The 23535-nt window shown below is 38.3% G+C and overlaps 1 protein-coding gene across 1 annotated transcript in view; it reads right to left on the bottom strand.

The window, feature by feature from the left end:
- LOC108716607 (acyl-coenzyme A oxidase-like protein) overlaps positions 1-23535 on the bottom strand; it is a 151287-nt gene that overhangs the window by 72726 nt on the left and 55026 nt on the right. Inside the window, exons 11-14 of the mRNA XM_018262858.1 lie at positions 10174-10290; positions 5717-5870; positions 2110-2199; positions 1471-1580 (exon numbers count right to left, since the gene is read on the bottom strand). Of these exons, the coding sequence (XP_018118347.1) occupies positions 1471-1580; positions 2110-2199; positions 5717-5870; positions 10174-10290 (471 nt within the window). The remainder of the gene's footprint in view (positions 1-1470; positions 1581-2109; positions 2200-5716; positions 5871-10173; positions 10291-23535) is intronic.

The following is a 23535-nucleotide window of genomic DNA, read 5'->3' as shown; positions in this document are numbered from 1 at the left end:
GGCAGGGTATGGCACACACAGGGAGCATAGGGTAAGCAGAGTATGACACACACAGGGAGCATAGGGCAGGCAGAGTATGGCACACGCAAGGAGCATAGGGCAGGCAGAATATGGCACACACAGGAAGCATAGGGCAGGCAGAGTATGGCACACATAGGGAGTACAGGGAAGGCAGAATAGAACAGGGCTTTAGGGGTGTTAACAATATAGGTGTTACAGGTGTGAACAATGCATGAGTTTACTGTCTGAATTGGAGGTGTAAACAATGCACTGGTCAGTTAATCTCAATACTGATACCTTTTAAATTTACATCAGGTAGGCAGTCACAGCAGGCTGACTTTCATGTGAGTGAGGTGCCAATTGGACAGCACTTCTCTAGACTGTTCCTTGCATATTAGAAGCAACGAACATGTCAAATTTGAAAACTTTCCATTGAAATTACCCATCTGCACACTAGTGATTTGTCCATGTTTTAGTATTTTTAAGACAGAAGAAAATAATTTCACTCCCCTCTTGATTCTTTACGTCCCTGTATTTGCAATTCCATTTTTCACCATAATCAAGGGTTTTAAGACAATTTCATAATTGGGAACACATCATATGACTGAGATGCATATAGATCAACTGGCAGATAGGTAGTTAATAAAAAAAAAAAAAAAAAAGGTTGAACTCGATGGACATGTGTCTTTTTTCAACCTTACTTACTATGTTACTATGTTACTATGTTACTATCTAAGCAGCGCTTTAAAAATTCTGCAGTGCATTGTAGAGCTTTTATCTATGGAAGTCATACATCACCATAAAACTATACATATTTGGTCTCGGTGTTTTGGAGACATGGGATTTGCTAAAATAAAATATGCTTTTGACATGTATCGTTATTGACATGTTTTGTATTTTTCATTTATTTAAGCACAAAAACAGAAAAAGTCTCCCTCCAGGAGAGAGCACAAAAAGTACAAAAACAACTGGCACTTGAAAAAGCAAATTTCTGATAGGTACATAAAAACGAAATCCCCAGTACAAAAGCACAATATGTAAGCTGTTTGCGGAATTTTTGTCTTCTTTATATTGCACCATAAATGGGCAGAACACCCCTTTTCAATATTCAATAAGTATGGTTTATGCTGAATGTATTTTTTGTCTGACACCAGTCACAGTTAAGCTATTATAATCACTTGGGGTTCCTCTAGTGATTATGCCTTTCCTCTCCTTTAAATATTAAACCCAACATTTGTCAGGACTTTATTTACCTTAATACAGTATAAGATAGGAAATAAAAATAGGTCTAAACTGGGCTGGGCAAGCGTGTGGAAAGCAAAAATCTGGGAACGGAGCTCCTACAGATGCAAGCAACAAATCTTGGTCAGAGTAACTAGTTGGAGCAGTGTTTGTTACTGGATGAAAACAAAAATAAGGGAACACTGTGTATAAACTGAATAGGCCTGTAAGATGTTGCAAAATGCCTACCTTGTTCTCAGTCTGTCACCCATAGAACTGGTCCAGTTTCGAAGAAGACCGAATATAGGGCTTTCTTCATACTGCCTAGTGTGCTGAGCGAGAAGTTCCCGAACCACAACCTGGAAAAAGTCATCCCATCAAACATTACCATGCTACTAATACTTAAAACAAATGAATAGCTTTTATATAGAAGCTATATACCTAGCACACATCTTTATAGTATCTATATAGTTGTTTTGCCATAAAGTCTGATGATATAGTTCATTGCATGTGCAGAACATTCCTTATATACATTTCACAAAATCATTAGTATTCAGCCAAACCCATACTGTTGCCATCTGATCATTTTTATGTTGGCGAGGTTTCCTCATTTTCCCACTGATATGAATTAAGATAAAGATGGAATTAAATAATTGCCTTCCTATGTAGAATTTCCTACATCAGTCAAAAGAAAAATAAAGACCCTTTAAATGTTGCTATACTACTGGGGGTGCCAGGTGTTGTAATTTAGTTTTTGGAGGGTCTACACTTGCCCATCACTTCCATACACTGAAAATAAATTTGCTAAAATTTGTAAAATAAAGGGAAACCAAACTCAAAATATATCTAGGCAGCTTTTGCCAAAATATAAAAGTGCAAATGTTTTACCTGTAACATTACAACGTTGTCACCTTCAAATGTCACAAAAACATCAGAATCACATTTTAAACCAGGAATTCGGTTTTCCATCATGAACCCCTGCAGAAGAAAATTAAAAATCTTTGTTCATTTTTCAATATACATTTATCTTCACATTTATGCCCTGCTTTTTTTATTCCGATTTCCTGATCTTATGGATTTTCAACTCGAAAGTTGTGAAACTGAATTAAAAGGTTTAGCCTGAATTATGATGTTCTTGGATGCCTGTAATGGTACATAAAAGGTACACTGCATATTGATGTGAAACCAATTCCAGTTTACTAGAGTGATGTGAAAATGTAATTACACCCAATGGCAATTTTTAACCTTTTCAACATACAGAGATGTCAACAATATTGATAGATACAGGTGAAATAATATAATAAATATCATTCACCATTTCTAAATACAATGTAAATACAAATATTGCAAATGGAAAATATAAGTACACCTCTACATTTATTACTAGCTCACATATCTAATATATCAGGTGCACCAGATCATGTGCAAATAAATGATTACAACATTGAGGATCTTGGAGGAACCTGACTGATTTCAACTTCAGACATTTAGGGGGTTATTTACTAAGCTCCGAATACCCGAAATTCCCCGAAACCCGAAAAATTTGTGTTTTTTGTGTTATAATAGGCTGAAAAAAAAATCACGAATTCTTCGGAATTTATTAAACCCCGAGGGCTAAAAAGCCCGAATATAAAAACACGGTATCTCAAACCTGTCGAGTTTGCATAAAAGTCAATGGGAACAGTCCCATTGATTTTTGGCTGTGTCGGGGGTTTCGGGCAATTTCCCGATGTTTTCGGACCTTTCGGGTGTAAATTCAGAGTTTTCAGGGAAAATTCACGAAAAAATCGTGATAATTGGAGCTTTTCCCAAAAAGGCAATTTCGGGAAAATTTAATAATAAATAAGCATTAAAAACCCGAGCGGGTTAGATCAGAGTTTGTAGCAGCCGATATTGAGATAAATTCGGACCTTGGTAAATAACCCCCTTAGTTTGTCTGCTGTTTGTGATGAAGTATATGGTATGAAAAGACAATGCCAGTGCTTGTTATCATAGATTTCAAAGCATCCCACAAGGGTCACCTACATGCTATTCTTACAGTGCTACAAAAACAACAGAATGTTAGAAAGGGCTGTCCTTGCCTGTAAGTTTTACTACATAGGAAAAGTCAGAACATACAGTTTTTTAAGGATTCACATCTTGCTACACATTAAAACAGAAGCCTGCATTATTCAGAAACATGTAACTCAATCCACTGTTTCCTAGAATTGTTTACAGTAGTTTCTACCTCATCTGTTTTTAAATATGTGATCACTGCAAAGCTGGAACTCAGTAGTGTGCAGAATAACACTATTCAGTCTCCTGATTGCATTAAAAAGATATTAGCCTGATACTAATATTTTACAATGTAAAATGTGCCTAAGGTGGACAAATAACCAATGCCACCTATAGGAAAGCAAAAAATGTCAGGCTTGGGCCCACTAAATGAGAATCTCTTTGTAGATGATCATTTATAGATATAGAGATTGGCAATTTAGACAATAGAAAGGACTTCCAGTTGACGGTCACAAACTAAAGTGATATAGCAAGGGCTAATATCAATTGTAAATGTATGGCAGTGATATATTTGGGTAAATTTCCAGATTACACTTGCACAACCCTGGCACTCCAAGTGATGGGAATCCCTGGTGCACTGTGAAGTAGGAATCAGCAACCTCACGTCCAATATGGAGAAACAAAAATCACTGGCACACAAGGTATGGCTGGCAGGGTGAGCCCTTGATAAATGTTATTGCGGCTTGCAACATTTCGGGGTGAAACCACTTTGTAAAGCATACAGGATATTAGTGCATGTAACAATTTAAAGCAATTAACATAACTTAATGAGTGGGCGTGACAGCAGGTACATAACAAGGTAGATTACAAAAATTAAAATTTAAGAATAAAGAACGCAAAGGCCAATACAAAGTCCAAAAAAGTACATATGCCTCATGTAAAGTCCATAGTCCATAGGGGGAAAAAAGTGAAAACCATAAAAAATATATAATGTGAAAAACAACATGTCCTTTGGGGTGAGAAACATTGGAGGCTTTTATTATTAACATATATCCATTAAGGATCAGGGTATAATACAAGTATATTGCAAAGTGGATCCAAAGAAAATTATAGTGATTAAACAGTATCAAAAAGTAGCATTTCTAACACCACCGAGTTTCTAACCAGACTGAATAGTGTAAATTTCCCTATGAATTATGGACTTATATACATGAGACATATGAACTTTTTTGGACTTTGCATTGGCCTTTGCACGTTCTTTATTATTTAATTTTTATTTCTTGTAATCTACCTTGCTATGCACCTGCTATCACGCCCACTCATTAAAGGGCACCTGTTGGGTAAAAATATTATCCCCAAACAAAGGTGCGGGCTAAAAGAGCCAGCATTCCAATTGGGGATAACAGTAGTTTTTTTTTTTAAAGAATGAATCTGGCATAAGAGGGGGAACTGTATTAACGCTGCTCCATAAAAGGGAAACATTTTGGATTTTTTGTGTCTTTGACATGGCTTACAAAAACGAGTATATATAAAAGTGCAGAAGGTTTTTACTGGTTAGAATGATAAGGTATAAATGGTATCTTTAATTCTGGCACCGTATAGTTAGTAGATAGATAGTAGATAGAAAATATAAAAGTAATTATGACCTGAGTTTCTGGTGATCATAATTCCTTTGTGATTTGGTTTGGTTATATTTAATTGGGTCAATCTTTTACCTAGGCACGATAAGAGTATAAGAAATTAACTTGTGCCCCTATTCCATATATATCCATATATACCTTTAGAAAAGCTCAGAAAATGTGTCTTCAAGTTCTGTTTGCCTCTAATTAGTTTCTTATATTGTTAGTCAGTTTCTATTGGTCTCACTGAACTAAAAAAAATGTGGTCAAATTAATGGTACAAGCCAAAGGCCCAGACCTGAAGTACAGTAGTAATTTTCAATATCACAGCCAAAGGGGTTATAATTAAGGCATCAGTTAATAGTGCTGCTCCAGCAATATTCTGGACTGAAATCCATTTTTCAAATGAGCAAACAGATTTTTTTATTTTCAATTTTGAAATCTGACATGGGGTTTCCCAGGTGCCCCCAGTCATGTGACTTGTGCTCTGATAAACTTTAGTCACTCTGTACTGCTATACTGCAAGTTGGAGTGATATCAACCCCCCCCCCCAGCAGCCTAACAAAAGAACAATGGGAAGGTAACCAGATAGCAGCTCCCTAACACAAGATAACAGCTCCCTGGTAGATCGAAGAACAGCACTCAATAGTTAAAGCCAAGTCTCACTGAGACTGATTCAGTTACATTAAGTAGGAGAAACAACATCCTGCCAGAAAGTAGTTCCATCCTAAAGGTACAAGTCACATGACTGGGGCAGCTGGGAAACTGACAATATGTCTAGGCCCATGTCAGATTTCAAAATTGAATATAAAAAAATCTTTTGGCTTTCCATGACAGTATCCCTTTAATTTTATGCAGTTGCAAAAAAATCTGTCACTTACCATCCCTCCAGTGCATTCCCGACAGTCCTGTAGGCACGACAGGTTTTCCCATGTGCTGTAGGCCTTTAAACCAGCCACTAGTGCCTGTAAAGGACGATTATTTACAAGGTCTCTACTGTGGTACACATCCTCATCTAATATTTCAGCTGCATATCTACAAGGAAATACAAATAACTGTTTACAATATTTTACAGATAGACAGGCCATAGGCAGTGAGAGGGAATTAGTTTGGCCTCTAGCTTTAAGGCTTTATATACCTTTATATAAGTGACGTAAACAATGGATCTCACGTATGGGAGGTAGTTTATGAGTCTGGAGATAAATAGCTTTTATTTTAAAGACTGTAGTAAACTGATCATAACTAAATGCTGATTAGTTGCTATGGTCAACAGGACTGGTGCAACTGATATTAATACATCAGCAATATGTATAACACAAGTGTGGTCAGAAAGCGCTGTTATAAATATTATATATATTATAGGTGATCAAGTTGTCCCAACCTAAGCAGCATGGGATCCCTTTTGCATCTTGATAGGTCAAGACATGCTTGATTTTCATCATTATAATATTGACACTGGGGGTTATTTTCTATTCCGTATAAACAAAACTTCATCACCTAGAGACCAAGCTGTCCAATATTGTTCCTTTTGTGCCAAGACAATTTACTGAAACAGGAATCCCGGACGCTGGCGGAAATTATACTGCAAAATGTAAGTATAATTTCTGCCAGTGTCCAAGACTCCTGTTAGGATAAAGGTTTTATTTTCTACTCCCCAGGAAGCAAGAGTGCTAGAGCAAGAGTATGCCCCTTAGTGCTCACTTAAGAAGCACTAGCCACACTCTGCTCCTCACAGGCTGCACCTGCACATACTTGCCTCCCGTCCCTTGCCAATATATTTCTAAGGCAGTAAGAGCTGTATTCTAGGGGAAAATCATAGGTATTGACCCTCTAATACAGAGCACTGAGACCTGCAGCAAATCAAATAAGACAAAATGCAGTGTGCGAAAATTAAATGGATGACTGTGGCCTTTTTTGCACACCTTGCATGATAAATTATCCCTTTTGTGTTTTTTTTGTGGTCATTAAAGCGTTAAAATATTTCTAGCCTATGACTAAAAGTTTGTAAACACAAAACGCATAAGGCTGAGAACACAATAAACTTTTTCTACTCTTGTTTGAACAACCTGGTGGAAGATTGCCTTTATACTGAGTGCCTGCTCCATTGTAATTTTCGGTTTGTCTGCTCCCTGGGCTGAGGGCTGAGGGCGGTCCAGCTGGGCCACTTCCAAAATGTGGTGAGTGAAAACTATACTTTAATTGGGGACCCCCATCTTAGTTTATCTTATTTCTGTATGGATTGTCAGTTTGAAAGGAGAATGAAAGGTTAAAACTAAGTAAGCTTTTTAGAAAGGTCTATATAAAATATAAATACACCAGTAAACCCTCGAAGTAATGCTGCTCTGAGTCCTCTGTCAAAAGAAAAACCACATTTCTTTCTTTCTATTGTGTATACATGGACTTCTGTATCAGACTTCCTGTTTCCAGCTTAAAACAGCGGGGTACGGGCTTGAGCATGCTCAGTATGCTCCTCTCCCTTCTCCCCTTCCTGCTATAATCTGAGCCAAGAGCTATAAGTGAGCAGGGAGAGGCTTAGGCAGGAAGTGGTCACACCAAGCTAATATGGCAGCTGCTATCCTAAACTAACAGAGAGAGCATCTAGAGCTGTTTACTCAGGTATGGTAAAGCATTCTGCAGAATAAATATATTGTTATAGCTTGCACTATTGTGGCTACTCTATTTGTGATAAACTGTCTTGGTAGTTTTCCCTCTCCTTTAAAAGCCAAAGGAAGATTCCAGGCTAATAGAATCTAAACTCGGGAGTGTCCCTGAAACTCCACCGAAAGCCGCCGTTGAATGGATCAGAGAGCCACAAAAAGACACAAAACTGCCGAAAAGGACTCGAAAGCTTCCTAATGTCGCCGAAAGTTTCCAAAAGCCACTGAAAGTACCCGAAGCTGGTGAATTAAACCGAGGAAGAGTAGAAGGAGCTGAACATTCTCAAGAGGAGAATGAAGAAGACATTTAAAGTAAGTTCCACTGAACACCAATGGTCTTTTTTTTTTGTTTAAACCCCTGTCCAACTTAACTTATGGGGGGCCCTGGACACCAATGTTTTTTTTTACTTCTAGGGGGGAGCACGTCACCAATGTTTTTTTTACTGTGGGGGGGCCACGCCACCAATGTTTTTTTTTTTTTTTTTACTTGAAGAGGGGGCTCAGAAAATTTAGTTGTACTGGGTCTGTTCAGTTGTCTGATGGCGGCCCATGCACACAAGCAAAACTTTTGCAGTTCTCATGCTGGCTTGCTGAAGTAGAATAATTAATGATCTTCCCACTATTAGAATCTCAATTAATTTATCAATATCAGTATATCTCCGAACGAGAAATATAGATATATTTACAGTGAACAGGGGAGTCAAAAGAATTGGGTTTTTTTTCTATTTCTCTGTCTGGTCTGGTGTTATCTATGATTTGAGTAACAATGTCATGACTTTTATGTTTTAAAAGACATTCTGTGGCTTGCAATACGTTCATTTTATGGCTTTGTGGATTCATTTTGTTAGAAGATAGAAGCTGCCTGTATAATTTATGCAATTTATATTAATTTATAGTTAAAAACTTTGTTTTATTTACCTTTTCACTGCAATTCTGTACAGCCTTATTTGATTTAACAGCCATTAAATATTGACTTTCTTCAATTTATGACACCATATCAATGCAAAACTTCTTTAATAGAAGGCTACAACTCTACTGTGTAATCAGACAATCATAAGTGTAAGCAGGGCAGTGATCCTGGGGTACAGGTGGTCCAAGTGCAGGGGGGGCACTAAAAAGAAATATTTTGAACTTATCAATAAACAGGTATGGGACACGCTATCCAGAATGCTCAGGACCTGGGGTATTCCGGATGAGGAGTCTTTCCGTAATTTGGATCTCCATACCTGAAGTCTACTAAAAAAAATATTTAAACATTAAATAAACCCAATAGAATTGTTCTGCCTCTAATAAGGATTAATTATATCTTAGTTTGGATCAAGTAAAAGTACAATGAGAATTATTTCATTATAATGGTGTCTATGGGAGATGGCCTAGCCATAATTTGGAGCTTTCTGGATAACAGGTTTCTGGAAAACGGATCCCATACCTGTTTCAGAAAGGGACTACAAAGTTGATTTGTGATGGTAACCCTAACTATAAGTTACTCATTTAGTAAGAATATAGCTGTTCTTACAACTTCTAAACACTTTCTACATTATCTTTTCACATGATGTCGACACAATTGTTTGCACTTGCGACAGAAAATCACTGTGTATTTGCCTTCAGGCCTAAAATAAATATAAAACTGGTGTAGAATTGCAGCCATTAACACTTACATATAGCAGTACTTTGCACTTATGATACAAGGAGCTTAGGCACAGGAGATCAATTTACATAATATCTTGACCCAACATCTATGAATAAAAGCACCAAAACCACCTATGTGCCTATCCTACCCTAAAGCTGGCCATAGACGCAAAGATCTGATCGTACGAATCGAGGATTTTCGAACCGTGTGTGGAAAGTCCCGACATTTTTCGTTCGGCGGAGATCGGTCGTTTTGGTCGATCGGACAGGTTAGAAAATTTCTGTCGGCTGCCGATAATATCTCTGCGTGTATTGCCGATCGTATGATTTTCAGTGGGAGACTGTCACTAGCTTTGGTTGGACATAGATATCGTACGATTGCTGTCAGGGGCAGAACATTGCTGATCTGTTCTTTAACTAATCTGACTGGTAAGACTTTGATCTGAATGGTTAGTGGCGGGTCGGGAGATGGGAAAGTCCGATCGTATGATGATTCGTACGATCGGATCTTTGCATCTATGGCCAGCTTAACAAGAGCAAGTTGTGCAATCAACTAAGTGGTGCAAATTTTAAAGGAACAGTAACACCAAAAAATGTAAGTGTTCCAAAGTAATTAAAATATAATATATAATGCCTACTATAGATTTTATAACTAGGTGCTGTGTAGCCATGGGGGCAGCCATTCAAGGCACAGGTTACACAGAAGATAACAGATGCACGCTGTAGAATACCATTGTATTCTATTACAGAGCTTATTGGTTATCTGTTAATAACCTGTGCCTTTTCTCCTTTTTCAGCTTAAATGGCTGCCCCATGGCTACAGAGTAGCTTGTTTATATAAACTATAGTAGTCTTTCTAAAGCAAACACACAACTTTTACCAATGCAGGGCTACAGTACATTATAATTTATTTATTTTAAAATGCTTGAATTTTTTGGGGTTACTGTACCTTTAAGTGCACATTTTCTGCCTTTGAATTAAGCATTCCCATAGTAAATTGGCAATCATATCTGGAGGTACATTCTAAAGTGCAACAGAATGTTAGTAAGTACCTGCTGGTGAATGTCAGAGCTAAAGCAGTGGCCAAGTGTGGCATTAGTCTCAGGTGCTGAGTTTGATGCTCAATTATTTTTACTTCTTCCTTGCCCTTTGGTCCAAATTGTCTTCGGCTTTGAAAAAAAAAAAAAGGAAACAGACATCAGAACACAGCATGGATCTGTATACTTAATACTTTACTGTTTTAAATATGTTTTTTATTATTAGAAAGAATATCACTGGTATTTTATATCACCAATTCTTAAACATCATTAGTAACAATAACACTACTAGAAAATGCTAATGCTTATGCCAAATGCAATGTATTAGCTTTAAAAAATGCATGCTTTGCAGCAAACCAGCCAACCAGATATCTCACAGTAGGTGTCTGCATATAAAATCACATAAAAGGATGCTTCCCCTTTAAAACACCTTTTTCTTCTGACTTTTTCCAGCTTTTAAAATTGGGGTCGCTGACCGCAGATGCCAAAAAAACTATTGCTCTTTGAGGTTACAATTCTATTATTATCGTTACTCGTATTCATATTCCAATCTCTCATTCACACTACTGCTTTGTTGCTAGGATCGTTTGGACCCTAGCAACCAGATAGCTGCTGAAATTCTAAATTGGAGAGCTGGAGACCAAAAAGCTAAATAATTCAAAAACCCCACATAATAAAAAAAGGTCAATTGCAAACTGTCTCAGAATAACAATCTCTACAGCATTCTAATGGTTACTGTAAAGATGAACAACTCTTGAATCAAAAGAGTAGAGTTTATTATTTTCAGCATATATCCATACATAATAAAGGTTATTAGAATTGAAATATACATTGATTAACTTTTAAAAACATACATAAATGTTACAGTTTTAGAACCACAGATAAAATATCATGTAAGATACATTATCAATGCAAAACATTGGAAACTAAACCCTTAATGCAATAAAAGTCACTGAGTTTGCCTAGGAGCAATAACCCATAGCAACCAATAAGATGTTTGCTTTTAAACAGATGACCAGAAAATGCTACCTGCTGATTGGCTGCTATGGGTTACTGCTCCTGGGCAAACTTAGTGCCTTTAATTTCATAACCCCTAAAAGTCTTATTCAAACCCCTGATCTCTGTATCCATTAAAGGGGTAGTTTACCTGTAAGTTAACTTTTAGTATGTTATAGACTTGTCCGTTCTAAGAAACTTTTCAATTAGTCTTCATTATTTATTTTTTATAGTTTTTGAATTATTTGCCTTCTTCTTCTGACTCTCTCCAGCATTCAAATGGGGGTCACTGACCCCTTCTAAAAACAAATGCTCTGAAAGGCTACATATTGTTATTGCTACTTGATTGAGTTTTCCGCGGGAAAAAACTGGGACCTCTGCCATTGACTCCTACATGACTTTGACAGGTTTTAGATGTTGTATTTTCAGATTAGATCTATTTCCAGGGTTGGGGTATAATAAATCTGGAAAATTTTCAAGTTTTTTTTTAACCCAAAAATTTGATTTTTAACCAAAAAAAATAACTTTTCATGGAAAACACAACTCGTTCCTTAATAAATAACCCCCTAATTGTTCTATTTTACATACATACATAAAGTACATAGATTCTACATCTTGCATCACCTGTTGCCAGTTCAGTGTAGGGGATGTTAGATACCTCCAATTTTGTGTGATTAGTCTCTTTGCGAGAAAAAGAGATTCATGTTGAAACAAAGGGGCAGATTTACTAAACGGTGAAGTGGCCGTTGCCAGTGAAAATTCGCCAGAAATCTCATCCGCAGGGACATTGCCAATTTACTAACAGGCGTAGAGGACAATTCGCTAGCGAAAGAGACTGGTGCCAGCACAGTTTCGCTCCATATCGCCAGTGGCCACTTCAAGCATTTGCACCAACATTTCTAATAAAGACGTCCATACGACCTGTATGTGCCCGCCCTACTAACAAAGTTTTGCTAGGCGGAAATGAACACTAGCGAACGATCACTATGAAAAGGTCATGCTGGTGAAGTGGCACGAAGTGTGGCGGATTGTTCGCTTGCGAAAATTCGCCCCTTTAGTGAATTTGCCCCAAAGACTGGTGGAAGCTGAGTCTGAGGCCTTGTAACACAGCTAGAATACACATGTTGGGGTTCTATTAAGCACAACCGGCATTATTGATTCACAATTTCTTAGTATTGCGTGATCTTGCTACAGCTCCACAACATATGAATGAATGTCCCCTTCTCTAAAGTACACCTAGTACAAACATCTGGGATATCAGCAATAGTATGGTGCAGCCTAACTGGGGTATAGTATGCAATGGTATATGGGGCATTTCAACCACACTGTTGCCCAGTAAAAAACAGGGGCATTTTTATTTCAAGACCTAATATGTAAGCGCCACCAGGGCACTTGCATACAGCTAGGAGAGGTGCCCACGGCTGAACACTGCTGTTCTTTTGCTTGTTGACAGCTGCAGACAAAAATGCCCCTGTTGCCAAGGGGGTCCAAAAGATATAAAAGCGTAAATTTTAGCCTGCAAAGGGCAAGGGTGATTGTGGAGGAGTGGGCAGGTTATGGGTGGATCATGGGCTGAGTTTCATCATAATGGGGTGTGATTGGGGTGAATGGGGTGTGGGCATGCATGCAAGGACCATTTTTGTAAGATTGGGCTTCAAACATATGATGGGCAGGGACTTCTTCCCAAGGGGGTCACGGTGACCAATGGAGTTTAGAGCAGTAGTATGGAGTCCTGGGAATCTTAATGGCGACCCTAGATACCTGTGACAGTTTGCCAGAATGTGTTTGCTTTGAGCTGTCAAATGCCAATCTGTTCAATAGAGTCATGGGCCAAATTTGCTAAGTGGCGAAAATTCGCCAGCGAAGGCTTCGCAGGCAGCGCAACACTTTGCCAGGCGAAAATTCACTCAGGCAACGCTAATTCACTAACATGCAAAGTTGCGTCCAGGGCGCTGAACGCTGGCAAAGTTGCGCTAGCGTTAATTCGCCAAGCAGAGCGAAGTTGTGCTAGCGTTGCCTAATTTGCATACGGCGGGAAGTTAAAGTTGATTGGACGTATATGTTGCAGCAAATACATTATACTACACAAGCCCAGGAACACCTAATAAAATAAAATAGACTTGTTATATTGCCCTACACATGAGCCCTTTGTATAGTTTATGTGCCATATGTTAGGAAATATAGGGGGGAAGCCGGTTACCCCCAAAAAAATGACGCTTTTTCGCAGCCTATCACCCTGAAAAAAGGAAAAGACGCCAGTGTTTTTTGGGACTTTTTTTTAACCAAGTCCTATCCACTCTATTGCACTTTGTCTGGTCTGAGGTGGCAAAGGCAAGTCTGGCGCAAGAGGTAACGTTCAGTAAAATCCGCATCTTTGTGAATTTGCGCAGTTACGTCCCTTCGCCAGATCGCAACTTCGCCTGGCGATTGAGTGAGAATGAGCGCCAGCGTTAAGCTGGCCATAGATGTTGAGATTTTTAAAAGATCAGATCCTGATCGTGAGACCAGGATCTTCTCAGAACGATCGTACGAATTTACCATCAACTAAAAAGACCAATTTGCCAGGAAAACAAAGGGGAGCTGCCTGCTTGGCCCTGCTAGCATAGATAGATTGCACTGGGACCGACAAAGATTTTTTGACCTGGCCGATCAATTTCCCGACAGATGTCGGATGAAAAATCGTAAGATGTACGATCGTTCGAATACCACTAACCGCACGATAATTTCGAAGGATTGGTCGGGCATCCCTAAAATCGGTCGTTTGGCAAGAAGAATCGTCGCATCTATGGGGAGCTTTAGTCTCTTTCACTAGCAAAGTTACGTCCGCGCCCATTAGTAAATCGGCAAAGTACCGAAATGACGTCATGCTGGCGAATTTTCGCCAGCGTTAGTCACTTCGCCCTTTAGTAAATTTGCCCCATAATATTTTAAGATAAAGTCATAAGAGTCTCAGTACTCCACAGCAGCAATGAGCACTGCAATTAGCACCTTATGGGTACTGCATGCGGGGAGAAAGGGTTCAAACACAAGGATACGTAAAAGGGCACCTCTACCAAAAAACTGTTTTTTTCTGCAGAGAGAAAGAAGATGTAAGTCTAAGCAACTTTCCAATATACATTTATTTTAATGGTTTTAATATGTAATTGCTATTCAAAGCATTTATATTGTTCTAAGAGTCAGCCCTAGCTAGTGAAAGCAATTTCACTCTTACTATACTATTCACCTTGTGGTCATTAGCCAGTACTTACACACACACACACACCACACACACACACACACACACACACACACACACACACACACACACACACACACACACACTAGGAGAGTCTTTTTACACATTGTAGTGTAATGTATAATTTACAGCACCAGATTCGCTGGGCGGGCGCCCCTAGGTCGTGTGCTCCGCGCGGTCCTAGCGCCCGTCCGCACTACCACACGCTGGCGCAAAATCGCCAGCGTGCGAGCGCCGGAGCACTGGGAAGCACAGGCTCCCCACAGAGCGGCTAGGTGGCATGCAGCCCCCAAAAATGTGCCGCCCCAGGCCCGGGCTCGCCACAAATCCGGTCCTGATTATTTACCGAAATGAAACATTTCTACAAAAGCAGAGGAAAGAACACAATTTAAGAGACACATTCACTTATTTTTTTAAATGATTATTGTTACTTTATTTGTTTATGTATTTTAACCCACACAATACATATGCATTATTGAGGCCTTGGCTCACAGGCCATTTTTCCACTGCGGCTGATGGCAGTGAAAACAGTAGGTGACAAAACATCCCACTCCACTTATTTGAATGTTATACAAGGAAAATCGACCTGGTTGACGCCCATGGAGCTGTTAACCTTCATGTGAAAAATGATGAAATATATACCGCATAATGAAAATACTAAAATGGAATAAATGAATATAGGTCACTGACCGATTGTCTGCAGCTACAGCAGGGAATTGGTCTTGGCCAAGTTTAAATGACCGAGTTTCTAAGCAAGATAGCTTCCTTGCTAACAAGGCTTATAAAACACTTTCATGTTCCCTGGGGGGTTATGATGGATATGAAATTTAGTTATGACATGCATTTTCAGTAGAATTTGTAAAGCCTACATTTTCCTATCATGTTTATAAGTTAATATAAAACAAAAGCAGCTTTCACCTGGCAGCCAGTAACATCATAACTCCCAGCTGTCCCGTTTTGACAGCAAAAACTGTGTTTGGAAAGTCCCTATTTCTTTGCACCGAGCAGCCAAAAACAAATACAATGTTTCTAACTTAATGGACATTTGTAACATTTTTGTCTCTTGTGAGAAGTTAGACTCCCAGCTTAAAGGGTGATTCACCTAAAACTGTAATAAAACATAAAAAGTACAGAACTGTGTTCAAACTTTCATAACCTGGCAAATTTTGTAAAATGGGAATGGTAATTAGGGGGTGTGGTCGCTACGTGGGGCAAATTTTTTTTGTCCCTCTTTCCGTTTCCAGAATGTTGGGAGGTATGGTAACAGGACATCTGGTGACATCTGCAAACAGGACATGTATGCTGTAAAGTTCATGCAATGGAGAATGCAGGTTTACGCATGCACAACATACTTTGATAAAAAGTTCTGCTGGGGTTGAGCACTGTAATGGTTAAACTGAGCTTAGAAGAGGTGGTTAGGAGAAAAAAAATAAGATCAGAGAGCTTGAGTTTCTATGGGAACCAGCAATGCTCTCTTTTCATTGGCTGGAGGGTGTTTTTAGTAATCTGAGCTGAGAAGAACTGAGCATGCTCATGAGCCAACAGCCAAAGTAAATTCCTGAGAGAAGGGGCAGAGTGGGTTAGAGGAGGATAAGGATTTCTAAATGATTAAGGGGATGCTGCAGCCTTACTGTTAACCTTTTATCAACCAGAGTGGCAAGTATCTAAAGATTTCAAAGAGGCTGCTCACTGATTACATTTTTGTGGGGAGGGTTTACATGTCCTTTAAAGTGACCAGTATTCTACTTTTAGGACCACTATAATGTAAGAAATGATGGGCCCAGCCTGAAATAGCAGGTGGTGATACACTGGCCTAATCAAGTCTTCAACCTTGAAAGGTGCAAACCCAAAAAGTCTGCTTTATTTATTTATTATAATTAAAGACAGAGATTGTGTGCATTGGTATGCATATTAATCTAACAATTCAAATACTTCTGAATGGAAGACTCACAGATTTGTGTACCTTAGATGTTCCTAAATCCAGGTCTCAATCTGTCAGGAATCACGAGGAATCAAACCCTGACCTTTGTATTTGGACGTTCCTGCACTATTCTGGTGAGCCACTGGGGAACCTTTCTCCACTGCTAGCCTCATCACAGGCCTGTTTTTTGTACTTCTGTCTGTTTGACTACTTTATAATTTTGCTATTAAAGGGGACTTGTCACCCTAAGAAATAATTCCAAATTCTTATCTATTATGTTTATTAAGCAAAATAAATTTTACTTCCACTATATCATTTATTTAAATGTTGTTTGCAGTCAGCCTTGAAATTCACCACCACAGCAAGCAGGCAGCAGCCATTTTGTGGACACCATTATTAACACATGCATTGTAACCTCAAAATCTTGTTTATGCACCAGAATGGGGGACCTGATGCCCATGCATTTCCATTATAGACTGTGAACAGAGAAGGGGTTGTGGGGAGTACAGCGACATGTAGGAAATGCAGAATGGGAAGTGACTGCCTGCCCTAAGGCATAGAGGAGGGGCAGGCAATATATGATTGACAGCCGATATCTTTAAATGCATTTATAACAAGTATGGCTGTTTAATGGAAAAAAGAATTTGAGTTTCATGTCTACTTTGGAAAGGACTTTTACTATACAGCTTTATATGTCTGGGTGACAGGTCCACTTTAAATCTCTTCTTGTTGCTTAATCATGGCTTCTGCTAATTATCCATCCATTCAGGGGTATTTCTGGGATTACTCTGCAAATAGGCTCCAGCCCGGTGGTCACTTACCTGTAGCCAGACATGACACAATCTTTTGCAACAATCTGCCTTACAAGCTTCCCTCGCACAATTTGCCTTGCTTCTGCAGATATATTTTTCATTTTTATATTTAATTATTCAGGTACTCCACAAATATATTGACAATTTGACAAACTCAGGTATGGGATTCATCATCCAGAAACCCATTATCTAGAAAGCTGATTTTTCTCAAATAAATGTATAATTAAATCCAGCCTATTCGGCTTATTTCATGTTTACATTATTTTCCAGTAAACTTAAGGTATGAAGATCCAAATTACGGAAAGATCTGTTTTCCGGAAAACCCCAGGTCCCGAGCATTCTGGATAACAGGTCCCACACTTGTACTAAAACCAGGGAAATTTTGAGTTTAAGACCACCAAAATTTAAACACATCAGAGAAGGCAGTATACAAAACAGCTTTACAGTTCAGGACTCGACCCCCTTTCTATGACTCCCGTCTGTGCCTTTAAAAGCCAATACTGCACACCTCCAGCACTGCTGATTTTTTACACTTAGCATTTACGCATCATGCAAGATAAATTACCTCAAAACTGGAAAATATTTCTCAGGGACTTAAGACAAGAATAGAGACGAATTTTCCCTACAAACCCATTCATTTCCTCTCTGGGTGCTTATAAGCCAAGTACTCAGGACCACAACGGCACCCGTCAGCTTCTGCTAAAGTTTAATCTCCAATCTTTGCATTCCTCTACAGCCGGCACAGCTGTGCTTATAACCATGAGGTAACCTTTGCATTGTGCCAGAGCTCAAACAGATGGGCTGCATTTCACGAACACTGTGGAACCACATACCAATCAAATTCACGTTTTTTTTTTTTTAATGTAAAATTCTATTGCCCTTTATACAATTTTTATATATATATATCTGTCATACCTATACATAGGTACCATAGGGTTTTTAAGTTGTTGACCTACATAGATGTGAGGCATATATACAAGTTCAATATTTTTACAAAGTAAAAACCAAAATCAACTAGTTAATATCAAAGGCCAGTTACAGTAACAACTAAAGGTGGCCATACACGTATAGATCCGCTCATTTGACGATGTCGCCAAACGAGCGGATCTCCCTCCGATATGCCCACCTTGAGGTGGGCAATATCGGGCTGATCCGATCGTTGGGCCCTAGTGGGCCCTAGGGCCCAACGATCGGATCCTTCACGTTCCCAAACGGGCGGTCGGATCGCGGGACCGCATCAACGAACAGATGCGGCCGCGATCCGACGGGATTTTTAACCCCATCTGATCGAGATCTGGCCGACTTTCGGCCAGATCTCGATCGGGGAAGAAACTCGATCGGGGAAGAAACTCGGTCTGTCGGCAGCTTTTATCGGCCCGTGTATGGCCACCTTTAGTTACAACTTAGTTGGAATACTAGGGATGCGCCCAATCCAGCCATATCCCGAATCTTTCATGAAGGATAAGGCCAAATCTTGAACCGAACCTTACTATTCATATGCAAATTGGGGCAACGAAGGGTTAAAGAGAACCAAACATATACGGGGGTTACTTACTAAACTCAAATTTATCTAGTCAGGCTTTTTGGGGCAAAAAAAAGAACTTGAATTTTCGAGATTTATTACACCCTGATGCTGCAAAAAACCTGAATCTGAAAATTCGCCATCTCAGACCTGTCGAGGTCATGTATAAATCAATGGTAGCTGTCCCTATCTAAATTTAAAGATATCATATACCATAAATTGTATCATTGTGGTTTTCAGGTAAAGACCCAGAAAAATTGAGTGATTCTGGAAAAAAGTCCTAAAAAATCGTATGATTCGGGTTTTTCCCAATTCGATTTATTCAAGTTATATTATAAGTAAACAAGGCAAAATTGGCCCTAGGAGTTTGGTCAAGCTTTTTTTTTTTTTTTTATCTTAAAGCGGATGTAAAGGCAAAAAAAATAAAATCCCATTTTTACTTTCTTTAATGAAAAAGAAACCAATATACTTCACTTAAAAATGTATACCATTTTTTTAAGAGACTGTATGCAGTTAAATTCCCCTTTGTTTTACTTGCTTTGACTGTTGTGGATAGGAAACTTCAGACGGTCCCTAATTGCTCTGCAGGGAAACAATCATACATTCAAACGGCAGGGGGGGACCGCCCCCCCACCTTACTTCCCAGAACTCGAGCAGCTTTGTTTGTTTCCCTGTAAATCCCTGTATCCACAGACCCAGTTCAGTCTGTATAATCTGATTATTAATCAGTCTTGCTGTATCAGCTTCTATGGCAGAAATTATTTGACTTGTGCTGTTTTGATAATTTATGATGATCCCTAAGCTTAACCTCCCAACTGAAGCCCAGACCACACTGAGCATGTGCAAGGTCGTGGTATTGTAAAGATGTTTAACAAGATGGTAACCCCCTGTGGCCAACTTTGAAAACACAAATCATATGTTTTATTAGGCTTCTGGTGCAGTAAGTTCATGTTCATGTTTCGTATACAAAATACAGCATTTCTAGCATTATTCTGTTGTAGACTTTAGAGATAAATTCGGATTTTAGTAAATAACCCCCAAAGTGTGCGAAAGAAACCTGCAATGTTTGTGTGGTGATGAGTCATATGATTTTAAGGATTCTGATTCGGTTCAGCCAGTCATTTGGATTTGGCTGAATCCTGCTGAAAAAGTCAGATTCTTGGCTGAATCCTGAACCGAATCCTGAATATTAATATTTATTAATGGGTTTGCCTTTATGTTAACTTTAGCATGTAAAACTTTTCAATAGGCCTTTGTTTTTTTTGTTTTTTTATAGTTTTCTTCTTATGACCCTTTTACAGCTTTCAAAGGGAGCTTACTGACCCCATCTAAAAACAAATGCTCTATAAAGCTACAAACTTATTTGAGTTGATACCTTGCATTACTCATCTTTCTATTCTGGCCCTCTCATATTGCAGTCTCTTATTCAAATCAATGCATGGTTGCTAGGGTAATTTGGCGCCTCGCAAACCAGATTGCCGAACAGAAAAAAATCTTAATAACTGAACCACAAATAATAATAATAATAATAAAAAGAAGACAAATTGCAAATTGTCTCAGAATATCACTCTCTACATTATACTTAAATATTTATCAAAGGGTCGAATTTCAAATTGAAAAAACTTTGAAATTCGAATTCAAAAAGACCAACCAAAATTAAGTCGAAGGTTTTTTTGAGTCGAATAGGTCCATTTTCAATCGAATAGGTCTGTATTGGCCGAATTAAAATCGTATGAATCAAAGGAATAGCGCATTCGATGAAATTCGAATCTACGTTTTTCCAAAAAAACTTTGTTTTTTCAAAGTCCACCAATTGTCTCCAAGTAGGTTTTAGGAGATTCCCCATAGGCTAAAACAGCAATTCAACAGGTCTTAGATGGCGAATGGTCGAAGTCAAATTTTTAAAGAGACAGTACATGATAAATTTCGATATTCAAATTTCCAAATTTTTCAAATTGAATTTGGACTATCCCCTAGTCGAAGTATACAAAAAATAACTTGAGATTCGAATTTTTTGCATTTGAAAATTCACCTCGACCTTTGATAAATCTGTCCCTAAAAGTTAACTCAAAGGTGAACAACCTTAAACCAATTGTTGGTCATGTCTTACATTTGGATTGTCTACTACATCCTCCTAAAATGTATTCTGAACTCCCTTTAATAACCCCTTTAATTGATTGATGTATTAGCGAAATAATGGTCTATCTTTGTCTTTCCTATACCATATATTGTATTTTCCTAGTTTCATAAGGAAACAAAATACTTTTTTTTAAAGGAAAACTATACCCCCAAAATAAACACTTAAGCAACAGATAGTTCATATCATATTAAGTGGCATATTAAAGAATCTTACCAAACTGGAATATATATTTAAGTAAATATTGCCCTTTTACATCTCTTGCCTTGAGCCACCATTTCGTGATGGTCTCTGTGCTGCCTCAGAGATCACCTGACCAGAAATACTTCAACTCTAACTGTAACAGGAAGAAGTGTGGAAGCAAAAGACACAACTCTGTCTGTTAATTGGCTCATGTGACCTAACATGTATGGTTTGTTGGTATGTTTGTGAGTACAGTGAATCCTACGATCCCAGGGGGCGGCCCTTATTTTTTAAAATGGCAATTTTCTATTTATGATTACCCAATGGCACATACTACTAGAAAAGTATATTATTATGAAAATGGTTTATTTACATGAAGCAGGGTTTTACACATGAGTTGTTTTATGCAATATCTTTTTATAGAGACCTACATTGTTTGGGGGGTATAGTTTTCCTTTAAGTACCTTGTGCATGTTATTTACTGATAACCACAAGTAGACTGTAATCTCTATAAATCCCAGTTCTAAAGTCTAGACTAGTGGTACCTTGGGGTTCAAGATCCATGACCTACATATCAGTTAGAGAGTGTCAATCCCCACAGCATACCCCTAGTCCAGGCAGGGTTCTCTCTCTAGTGATATAGCTACCTCATCAGTTTATGTACTCATTACAAACATCCTCCCAGTATGCTGCCTACATGAAAAAACACACAATGTTCATAGATGTGGCTAACAATTCTGCAGAATAAATTTCAATACAGCAGACCCTTTCACCACAAGTCATACACACCTGCGACTAATGGATATCTTTCACATTAATCAGACCACAAAGCCAAAGTGTTTTAAGGCAGAGTGAATTCTAAGCATCGATTCTTTGTTCAGGTTACTTCAGAACATTTATTACAATGCACGCAAAGATTTCAGGCTTGTGTTTGGTTTTTAAGTGTGTATTATGTTTAAAGGAGAACTAATGCTTAACTAAAGAAGTAGCTAGAAATGTTGTACATTATGTTTTGGGCTTCTGTACCAGCCCAAGGCAACCACATGCCTTTAGCAGTAAAGATCTGTGTCTCCAAAGATGCCCCAGTAGCTCCCCATCTTCTTTTCTGCTGATTCACTGCACATGCTCTGTGCTGCTGTCATTTACTGAGCTTAGGGACCCACTCACAATATACAGTACACATAGAAACCAGTGCAATTAGCATCAGAATTTAATAATTAGCATTATAGCATCAGTCTAACTTACAGGCCGACCTTCATAATTTGCAACGACCCCTAAGTTTAACTTCTCAGAGCCCACTGAGAATGGTGACCCTCTGTGACAAAATTGATGTCCTGGATCATTGCTGCTATTGAATAGCTGAAACTTTAGGCTGGTGCATTAAGTTTCGTATATAAAATATGGCATTTTTAGCCATATTCATTTTTAGGGTTTACTTCTCCTTTAAAGGGACATTAATCTCAATATTGCTGACCTTCTAGTAAAAGGGCAGGTCGCCACATGAGCAAAACAAGTGATCCAAAAACTTCCAGCAGGCCAACTACTACCTCAGCTTCACAGAAGGAAAATGAGCTCTTCTGATCAAAACCATCCACTGGAATCCTACCTGGGACCAGTTATAATTTAATTCAGGCATGGGATTCATTATCCGGAAACCCGTTATGCAGAAAGCTTCGAATTATGATATAGATTCCATTATAATTAAATAATATTTAAAAATGATTTCCTTTTTATCTGTAATACAGGTATGGGACCTGTTATCTAGAATGATCGGAATCTGGGTTTATTTTCTGGATAATGAATCTTTCCATAATTTGGATCTTCATATCTTGAGAAAATCATGTAAACATTAAATAAGCCCAATAGTCTGGTTCTGCTTCCAATAAGGATTAATTATATCTTAGTTGGGATTAAGTAAAAGCTACTGTTTTATTATTACAGAGAAAAAGGAAATAATTTTTAAAAATTTGGATTATTTGAATAAAATGGAGTCTATGGAGAAGGCCCTCCCGTAATTCAGGGGTTTTCTGGATAACAGGTTTCCGGATAACGGATCCTACACCTGTACTACCTTATATAAAACCTGTTCCTTGAAACTGCCATTTCTTGTTAATTATTTCAGATTGGGATCTAGTCTACATAAGGGGCACAGTAACAGTATTTTCCCTTGCCTTTGAGAGATACGGCATTTGGTAAATAAGTAAACCTCAGGTTTGCATCATTCATATTTTGGTCATTTGTTTATTTTATTTATGTTATAATGCCATACATACTGTATGATTTTCTACTATTGTGTTTATAAATCTACCAACCAATAGACTACGGCTCGTCTTGACAAGTAAGAAAACATTTACTTGTTATGATTAAAGGAATGCCATCTTGTAAATAATATACAGGTGTGGGACCTGTTATCCATAATGCTCAGGACCTGAAGTTTTCCAGATACGGGATCTTTCTGTAATTTGGTCTTCTAGAAAATCATGCAAACATTGAATAAATCCAATAGGCTGGTTTGGTTTCCAACAAGGATTAAATATATCTTTTGGATCAAGTACAAGGTACTGTTTAATT

This window comes from Xenopus laevis, chromosome 5L (genome assembly GCF_017654675.1).
Source record: "Xenopus laevis strain J_2021 chromosome 5L, Xenopus_laevis_v10.1, whole genome shotgun sequence".
Taxonomy (NCBI): Eukaryota; Metazoa; Chordata; class Amphibia; order Anura; family Pipidae; genus Xenopus; species Xenopus laevis.
The sequence above is the reverse complement of the archived record's forward strand: the minus strand, read 5'-3'. Positions and strand labels throughout refer to the sequence as shown.